The sequence below is a fragment of the Apis dorsata genome, unplaced genomic scaffold (assembly GCF_000469605.1).
Source record: "Apis dorsata unplaced genomic scaffold, Apis dorsata 1.3 scaffold_194, whole genome shotgun sequence".
NCBI lineage: Eukaryota > Metazoa > Arthropoda > Insecta > Hymenoptera > Apidae > Apis > Apis dorsata.
Genome location: NW_006263478.1, coordinates 1,712,598 through 1,722,776, shown reverse-complemented (window position 1 = coordinate 1,722,776; position 10,179 = coordinate 1,712,598). Strand labels below are relative to the sequence as shown.

The 10,179-nt window shown below is 23.4% G+C and overlaps 3 protein-coding genes across 4 annotated transcripts in view; 1 reads left to right on the top strand and 2 right to left on the bottom strand.

The window, feature by feature from the left end:
- Positions 1–2,740, top strand: part of LOC102679622 — a 5,549-nt gene extending 2,809 nt beyond the window's left edge. The window contains 8 exon segments of the mRNA XM_031509955.1: positions 53–274; positions 388–591; positions 867–1,169; positions 1,234–1,332; positions 1,539–1,915; positions 2,016–2,127; positions 2,222–2,380; positions 2,491–2,740. Of these exon segments, the coding sequence (XP_031365815.1) occupies positions 53–274; positions 388–591; positions 867–1,169; positions 1,234–1,332; positions 1,539–1,915; positions 2,016–2,127; positions 2,222–2,380; positions 2,491–2,688 (1,674 nt within the window). The 3' untranslated portion in view covers positions 2,689–2,740.
- Positions 2,741–3,808: 1,068 nt separating this feature from the next.
- Positions 3,809–7,859, bottom strand: LOC102674961 (short neuropeptide F-like). Of its 2 annotated transcripts, none has more exons than XM_006614666.2 (4): positions 7,732–7,859; positions 4,599–4,699; positions 4,021–4,202; positions 3,809–3,900 (listed from the first exon to the last, which is right to left on the bottom strand). In XM_006614666.2, the coding sequence occupies exons 2-4, from the start codon at positions 4,684–4,686 to the stop codon at positions 3,847–3,849; spliced, it is 324 nt and encodes a 107-aa protein (XP_006614729.1). In that variant the 5' UTR covers positions 4,687–4,699; positions 7,732–7,859; the 3' UTR covers positions 3,809–3,846. The 2 variants fall into 2 exon arrangements, with proteins under 2 accessions (XP_006614729.1, XP_031365814.1); XM_031509954.1 differs by having other exon boundaries at positions 3,846–3,906; positions 7,732–7,856.
- A 2,018-nt stretch (positions 7,860–9,877) lies between these two features.
- LOC102675314 (pyruvate kinase-like) overlaps positions 9,878–10,179 on the bottom strand; it is a 2,842-nt gene continuing 2,540 nt past the window's right edge. Inside the window, exon 8 of the mRNA XM_031509957.1 lies at positions 9,878–10,147. Within this exon, the coding sequence (XP_031365817.1) occupies positions 9,933–10,147 (215 nt within the window). The 3' untranslated portion in view covers positions 9,878–9,932. The remainder of the gene's footprint in view (positions 10,148–10,179) is intronic.

The following is a 10,179-nucleotide window of genomic DNA, read 5'->3' as shown; positions in this document are numbered from 1 at the left end:
TATATATATATATATAATATCAATACAAATAAATATGAACTAATATAAATAGGGTCGACCAAGTTTGGCACGAGCTGAACAATTTTGGACAGATGCTTTTAACGTCCTTTGCTGTACCGGATATCTTGCTTTAGCTGTCTGTGTAAATGCCAATGAAATGATCGGTATGAAATTAAATAAATTGCCTACTGCTATTAGGGATATACATACAAAATGTAATGAGTTATTGATTTGCTTATTATTAAGAGGTACACCTCTTCAAGAATTATATCAGGTATTAAAACATGTTTGATATGTACAAATATTAATATGCTTTTTATTTTTTAAGATAATTCATCTAATATATCTTATTTTATAAATTTTTATATGAAAAATTTGTTATCACAGGTATTTCGTGTTGGGTTTGAAAATTTAACGATTCTACAAACGCGTCGTGAACCTGCTCCCTGGTTATTAATATGCGCGCCAAATTTATTAGGTTCTATCGATTCTGATGTATACATTTCAAATTTATGTTCGAATCGACTTGTGATTTTAGAATTAAATATTCTTAGACATCAACCTCAGCCGAATTGGCCTCAATTAATGAAGGTTATTAATATCGCTTATTATATTACCACAATGATATTTTATAGCACAGAAATTAGATATATTATAAATAATATATTATAAAATAAATATATTTGAATTTATTTGATTTCAATGACAATAATTTTTGATTTTCCTTTTTAATTGAATATAAAAAAAATATTATAAAATTATTATTTAGAATATTTAGAAGAAGAATGTATATTTTGTATATATATGTTAAAAATACTTTAAATTAAATATCACAATTAAAAGATGTTATTTTTAAATTTTCATAGATAATTTTTATGAACAATTGTGCAGTAGCCAAAATATTATTAAACACTCTTATTTATAAATGTGGTAATTTTACATGTGAAAACGAATTTGAAAATTTCAAGAAATTGAAATTCGATAAAGAGAATTGCGGTGGTTTTTTATGTAGTGGTGCAATGTGCAATCCATCGATGAAAATAACATCAGCATTGAGTCTTTATAGTTTAATGTACATTTTAACATATACAGCACAAGATCCTGGTTATGTTATTATACCAGCTTTAAAACAAAATTCTGAGTGGTCTAATTATCTTGATCGACAACAGGTATTTGTTTTTTAAAAGTAAGTGAATAAGAATATTTGAAAATAAAATGAACATATTTTTTTAGGTTTGGAACCAATCAAGACCTCCTTGGTTAAATGCAATTTTAAATCCATTAAAAGATATGATGCAACCAATTATTGAAATACTTTTAAAAGCTGTAAAAGTAAGTTATCGATTGTGATAACTGTATATTTATGTAAAATTGAGATGATTTTTAAATTAATAATTTTTCGATTTAAAATATCTTATAGATTTACATTATATAAATTAAAATAGATAATATTTAAGATTTAATCTAAGTTTCATATATATGAAAATGTACTTAAAAATCTAAAAAAATATTCAATGAAATAATATAATAATTTTCAGACAGGAGCTAGTATGTATCAAGCAATGTCACTAGTAATTGGCTGTTTCACTGAGTTATATGTAACGTTACCACTTGCAATTTTGAAAACTGTACTCGCGTTAAATGATAATATTCCTGCTCATTGTCATCCAATTGGTGGAAATGTTCTTCTTCATGTTTTGTGTGCATCTCTTTATACCGCTCTTATTGAATTCTCAAAAAATTGTGAAGTAAAAATAGAAGATAATTCAACATCTAAAGACTGTGAATTAAATATTTTTAATCCTAATGATATATCAGCAACTGTGACTACTTTAGCTGAAGCTATTTGTAGTATAGATGAAGATAACAAGCATACTGCACAAATTGACGATTTCTTTCAACTTGTAAAAAAAAAGTAAGATTATTAAGAATAAAAATTTTACCTAAAATTATAAATCATGTATGTATATTTATTAGAATTAATGTTTATTTATTCGTTTATTATATTTTTTTAGTGTGCAAACATTGAATACAAATTCGTGTATTGATGAAACAAATATGTCTTCTATTATTGAAATATATACCGATGAATTATTGTTTACCAGTTCGGGACGTCAAGCTTTGAAGGTAATAAAGATATACATTATATATTATAAATTATTATGTATAAAAATTTTAATCTAATAATTTAAAAATTGAGTTTAACGTGATATTATATTAGGTGGTTCATGAATTTTTAATTCATGCTTCGGATTTAATATTGAATAATTTAAGGCAAAATAATGTCGACAGACTTAAGGACGATATACCTGAAATTACACCTCTTTTTAAACCATTAACTCATATAATGTTCCATATTGAAGATACTGCATTTGATCAAGTCAGTAAAATTGATATAATTATATAGGATAATAATTATAATTAATTAAAATAATTATAATGGATAATATTAATATATATTTAAGAAATATAATATTATTTTATTTCCAGTTTCTAATCCAATACGAAAAAACGAATTGGCGAAAAATTTTAACAATGCCACTTTCTATAACTGTGGAGCATGCACGAAGTCAAATATTATCACGACCAGAATTTAAAAATATTGGTGAATTAACTAATGAAAATAGGGAAGCAGTGTATTTACTTAAGAAACTTTGTTCTTCTACAAAGACAGCACACTTTAAATAATACTTTTAAATTATAAAAAAATTAACAGAAAATAAATTAATTCCAAAATTAATATTTTGCTTGTACATTTTTTTTTATATAATTTAATGTATATCTGCATTAAATATATATTTAAATATAATATTATGTAAATAAAGTTATGCAAAAGAAGTATTTTAAAAAGATTACTATAATCGAACGAAACTTCAACTTTTCATATAAAAAACATAAAGAAAAAATTTTTCTTCATTAAGAGTCAGAAAATAAAGGAAATTGTATCATTTATTTCATTTTTTGAATTATCCTGATAAATCAAATAGTTATTGAGATATAAGGACTCAACATTTTCATAGCATTTAACAGTACGGAAATTATGAATGGATTTGTGATCACGTGACCTATATCTTTTCTTGGAAATACATACTACATTTGCGTACTATGTTTTTCTAGGAATCGAGTCTGTCACTTGTCTGGAAATTGGGATAGGTCAGAAAGACGAGAATGAATGAAGATAATAAACGACTAAAAATTATCTTTTCTTTTACACGATAATTACTCGGAAACCAGAAGTGATATTGAGATAAATTAAAAAGCATTTTAAAAAGGAAGGTTCTGCACTTCTAATGATCGTTTATTCATTAATCGAAAATCATTATCTTCGAAGTTATAACGATTTGAACTTTTCTTAGTTTTAATAAAGTTTAATCCAGTTTAAGATAAATTACACAATAGCTGTATTTCTGGAAAAATATTATTAATAAAGATTTAATTGATATTTTTTTTATATTTCTTTATTATTTGATTTCAATTGACAGTTTTTTTCAAACACACTATTATTATATATATTATCATATTTTCATATAAAATTTTTTAAAGCAATTAAAAAATGCGTTCAGCATATAGGAAAATATAAAAAACATGTAAGATGTTTTTATTGATCGATAAATCGTGTTATTAAAAATAATTCTTATATAATATGTATATACATTAATTTATATAACACAGAATAATTATAAAGAATAATAGGGATAAGAGGAAAAAAAAAAATATATTTTCATCATTCTTGTAAAACATTAATAAAATAAGTACAATTTTTAATTTTTAATAATTATATAATATAAATAGTGGATTTTTATACACGTAGGAGGAGGAAAAAAAAGGGAAATGAATCATTTTTTTTCATTTATCATCGAATTTGGATGATGGAATAGCACTTATTGGTTTTGACAGAATTCCAATCTGAAAAATATGAATATTATAAAAATTTTATTACGATTAAATCTCAATTCTGATCTAGACTTTCAAAAATTTAAAATAACAATTATTTAGAAATAAATATCTATTCGTACTTACAGATAAATGAGGATCAGAACGTCCAAAACGTAAGCGCAATGAAGGTGATCGCTGAGATTTACGGATCATTAAATGTTCCAATGGAGTTTCGCCAAGTCTAGCATTTTCTAAAGCATTGCGTTGCATCAGAAGTCTATAAAACTCGTGAATATTTTCTATTGGCATTTTTTCTGATATTTCATCTGTAAAGGTATTACAAATTTTGCCAATGAAAATTTTTGTTTATTTCTTCTTATCAAGTCGTCAAGAAGAAAGTATTTAAATATTATTGAATGTGTTCAGATTGCAGATTGATTATTTTTTAATATAATCATTATAATCTTAAAGATTAATAGGAATTTTCTACATTTGAAAAAAATAAGATCATGTAAGATAAATAAAATAAATAAGAATTGTAAGGAATTTAAATGTATCTTATTATCTTATTATCCTGAAGTATTTTTTAACAACATATGATGCTTAAATTGCTATTTATTTTACTTAAGTTACAAGCAAATTATGTTGTATTCAATAAATGTGTAATTAAATATATTAAGTAAGTATTCAAAAAAATAGAAATACAAATTCTTTTTACATACCTGAGTAATCTATGTAGTTTTCAGTACCAACAACGAAGCCAACAATGATAAACAGTAAGATTGATTTTAAATAGAACTTGATTGGCATCTTATCAAATTTTCTGAAAATGAAATGAAGATATTAAATTTCTAAATCGATGTATATCAGTTAAATTATATTTTGAATAAATTAATCAGTAAATATATTGCAATATAAAAATTCATGCAAATTTTCAATTACGCAGCGTATTAAAAATGAAAAATTCTGTAATTTGACATTGATTTTGAAGTATTAGTTAAAATTCATTATTAGAATGACATATGCTTATAATTCCTTCTATGTATTCTTTATCAGTACTAACTGTATGCCCATTGAATTTAAATGTTACTAACTTATCATATTATCTAACTATTATACTGCATATTGAGTCTATCCTATAATCCAATTGCAATTTCTATAAATCATTTTAGAAATAATACATATTTGTATATACTTGGTTTTGATAAATCTATTTCTCTCACATTTTTCTGCATTTCTAATTAAATTAAAAAATTCTAAATTTTTCAATTAAGAAAAAAAAGTGGAATAAAAAAGATTGCAAGATATTTTACTAAATGATGAAAAATAATTTTATCAATTTTCTTCGATTTAATATCAAACATCATAATGTTATTGATTTAAATGATATACGATAATATGATCGGTAAAATATTCACGTCGTTATCAAGATAGCACGGAAAACATGTTCTGCTATCATCGCTAATGGAACGAATTCTATTAAAATATATGCAATAATGTGGCTATGTTAATGCTTGTATCGATACAATGAAATATTATGAAATATTTTATTTCTTCTTTTTGAATTATAAACATATTAATTTCGTTTCGATTTGATTTCGTTTTAAAAGTTTATAACAAACGATTCTTTAAAACTGAGATTAAACTTTTATATTATAGAAGAAGTATTATAGAAAGAATTGAACAATCATTTATTTCTTGTCTACGAGAATAAATTGCAGCTGATAACCATTATTTTAACTTACAGCTGAAATAAATATGCATCCATAATTTTCTGTTGTATATTTGTCTGAACTTCTTTCTGAACTTTAAAGAAACTTTTATTTTATAAGAATTTGCATCCGTAATTTTGTTGTATATTTGTCTGAACTTTTCTCTGCACTTTTAAGACACTTTTATTTTTAAGAACTTTTTTTGACACATATACAAATGTATATATTTTTTTTATAAATTAAATAATCCACAAGAGTGAATTATTTAAAAAATATTGGGGTAAGTTTTTTAAAATAGACATTGTTTCTTGTAATGGATTTATATCGCAACACTGAAATTTAAACATCGATAAACAATGTACCTGCTGTTCAAGCATTAAAAAAAAGGCTTGTCTAAAATTTTGTACTTTCTCAAGGCATTTCGTCGATAAATTATTCGTAGGAAAATACTTGAGTTATCGATTGGGTAAAAATATTTTTAGACCAACAACATGACGTAGCTACAAAGAAATTTTACTTAAAACGATTAAAGGACCATTAATAATTCCTTTCTCTGGAAAACGTATTATTTTAAAAAAAGCTTTCAGTTTTTCTTCCGCCAATTTCTAAGCCAATTAAAAACAAAATATCAATACTAATATGTTTATACGTTATTTAATAGTAGTCGTATTTCAATTTTAAAAAATAAAAAAAAAAGAGAAAATATATTAAAGCATGCAAAAATATATTCACTTATTTAAGAAACTATTCTTCAGAAGAGAGAAGAAATTAAAATAATCTATGGCTCAGATAACTGTTCGTATTATTTTTTATAAAGAAAATTACAAATTAATGAAATTAATTTGTTACGGAATTGTTTGTTGTTTAAAAATTAAAATTAAAAGAATTAAAGAAAATATAACAATTTGGACCGTAATTGAATATCATAAAAATATAATTTACATATAAATAGAAAATATGTAAATTTGAGTCTATTATTTTACAAATTCTTCAAGAAAATTATATGGTATACAACTGAATTTATATAGCATGTATTAAATTAAATCAAATTTATATAATTTAAAATCATTTAACTTTATGCTTTGCATGACTGTTGTGTATATATTAATTGGATAGCATCGAACAATAAACAACATTTAAAAAATTCGTATATTATTTAATTGAATGTTATAAGAATGTTATAAGAATTATATGAATGTTATAAGAAATAATTATATTTCTATAAACTTGACAATGAAGTCTTGAAATAATTTACTATTTAGAAAAATGTATAAATAAATTTCGAAACAACAGAATTGCAATAGAAATTATGAACTTTTGTTCATAAAATAATTTGAAGAAAATATTGTATGTGAAATTTTGTCATATAAAGTCATTCTTTATATATTTATGTGTTCTTATTAAATTATTGTATTATAGTCAATTATTATATTTGACTATTTAAAATAAATTGTCTTTGATCGTTTTTAAATTTTTACAAAGTTTGTACGAATTTTCTAATTTAAAAAATAAAAAATATGTGGATCTTAAAACATTATAATATTTATCTTGAAAAATGAAAATATACTAGATAGAATAAGTAAGAAGGACATAGATACAACATGTACAACACGTATTATAAATATAGATACAATTTTATTGGGATAATATTTCATCATTTTCATCTAATTTTCAATCAGATTTTCAATTGAATTAAATTATAAAATAAAATATTAATGAAGATAAATAAAGATGTTTTATCTCTCTCTTTCCTCCATATTCATTCGTTAGAAAAGATATTCGATAAACATCATAAGCTAATAAATTGACGAAGAAGTGAATTACTTATCGAATCTATATTTAATTAATAAAATTAAAAATTATAAAAATATATGATTAAATTCACATATTTTATAAATCTTTAAAATTTTTACTTTTGCTGTAGCTTTAAAACGAAAAATATAAAAAATAACATTATCATGAAAATGTATAAGCAAATTAAAATAAAATAGATAATAAAAGAATGATTAATAAAAAGTAATATAATTACTACATAAAATCACATAAAAATTAAATTTTAAAATTACCTTTTAATAAAAATATACAAATTCAAATTATAATCGATTGCATCAAATTTAAATGCAAGAAAATTCTCTAAACTTACCAATTAAGATAAAGAGGAGTCGAAAATATTTTAGAAATCGAAGAAAATTTTGAATCGAAGCGCTGTGTTGAAAATTAAGGGTATTCGTCGATACGACAGTAACGATGAGAAATGAAACAGTACCAAGGATGTCCTCGTATATATACGAGTTGGGATCGTTTGAAGGGGGAGAATATAAGCGCAAAAGCACAGGTGGCTGTTTGAATACGAGCACGTGGTCCTTTAGCGCAAGCGTTCTTCCTCCTCTGATTTTCCGCACCCTTTTTCTCGGACACGAAGCTGTTTACAAATTTCTTTACAATCTTACAAAAGTCATGGCTCTTCGGTAATTTTTTTTACGATCGATTTGTGTAATTTTTTGATTTTTCTAGAAATCAAGAAATCGAGGAGGATTACATATTTAAAATTGTAAAATTTTGATCAATCTTCAGGATTCAATTAGTTTTCCGAATTTTATTGATAATTTAACTTGTACGAAGTTAAAGATAAATTTCAAAATTTTATTTTTGTAATTTTATTCCTCTAAAGATAATGCAAATTTATATTTGCAATTTTAATTTCCTTTTGAAGTTTTAAATAATTTATATTTGTATTTATATTTATCATTAAAGATAACTTTATATAAGATTACTTGTATAATATCGAAGAATTACAACATAATTAATGAAAATATGATTACTATGATTATCATGGATTCAAGAGTCTTTGCTTTTATACGAAGTATTCCTATTGTACTACATAGAAATAGAAAGTTTTCGAGATGGAGATATCTTAAATATTGAGAGCGTTATACGTTACCATTAATATGTAGTATTAGTATGTAATAATATGAAGTATGAAGCATTAGAAGCTTCATTTGAAATATTATTGAAATAGCGTAAATTATTGGAATCTAGAGTATACAATTGCGTCGCAATATCAAAGATGACTTTTCCACCTTATATATCATCTTATATGTAAGATTCAAGTTGCCGAGATTTGATGAATAAGGAACAAATCTTCGACCCTATTCTCAGTAGGGATTCAATTACGTTTCAATCGTAGCCAATGAATGAATGATCTTAGAAAGGACTACTTGATTAGCCGTGGTTAGAGTACAAACGTGTGACATACTTATAGTACAGTGAAGTAAAATTTTTGCTTTTCTTAGTTTTTTGCTCGATATTATGATTCGAGCTATTTTTCATGAAAAAGATTTTGTAAATTAAGATATATTTATTTTTATATGAAATTACATTTAAATTATTATATATATATATATTAATAAATATCTATATATATATTTCTTTTTTTATAAAGACAAATAGCTGACAAAAAAATCAATAATTGAGCATATATGATATGTGTATATAGAATACAAGAGCGTATAAAATTACATTCTGACATTAATGTTAATGTCCTCTTGAACATCTTGGCTGTTAATGTTTGAATAAACATATATACTAGTAGTAGTAGCTAACTTAATTGAACCACATAACGTAACAATAGACATTGATGACGGTGAAAAATAAATAAATTTCGAATATGTAAAAGAACAAAGGATAGAAGAAAAAACAATAAGATAAATGTTTATTTTATTAATTTATACTTATTTTTAATATCATATATTAAAACATATGTAAATAGTTACTAATGGTAGGCAAAGTGTCAGTTCTCAATTGTCAGGCTTACAGAAATAATTGGAAATAAATATATATGTTATCAATCTTTTCAATCAATCTTTTTCATAAATTATTAATTATCATTATTTAATCGTATTTTTATGGATATAACTATATTTATTTTTATATACGTATGTATATTTTATACAAATATTATATTATACCTTATCTCTTGATACGATTTCTATTACTTCAATATTGGCTTTAGATATTTATACATCTGTTTCAAGAATTATAACTTATCCATGAATTTATCGTGTAATTCTTTTAATATTATAGATATATTATATGATTTTTATAAATAATTATCGAAGATTTTTACATATGTAAATAATTATTGAAAGTTATAAGAACGAAAGTTAAAAATTTAAATCAATAATCTGATAAAATAAAATATAAAAGTTTGTTATAATAGAAATAATTAAAGTGATAATTACAGATATTTCATTACTTGTTTTAAAAATGACAAAATTCAATTCCATTTTATTATCGTACAATTATGTTATGTTTTTGTGCAAAAAAAGAAAAGATATTTATATTTCACCAGCAAGACTCCAAATCTGGGACTTGATCCTTTCTGCATCCAGGTGATACGTAAACTATACGAACACAATTAGTAAATCCTGTACCTTGACGCCATCCACTAATAACCACGACTGCATCACCGACCTTAATGTACTTTTTTTTTCTGAGAGAATCGATACCAGTTTGTATCCGAGTTTGTATGTCTTTACTCCAATCTGATAAACTTTCCTCTAAATTACATTTAAACTACGTTAAAACTATT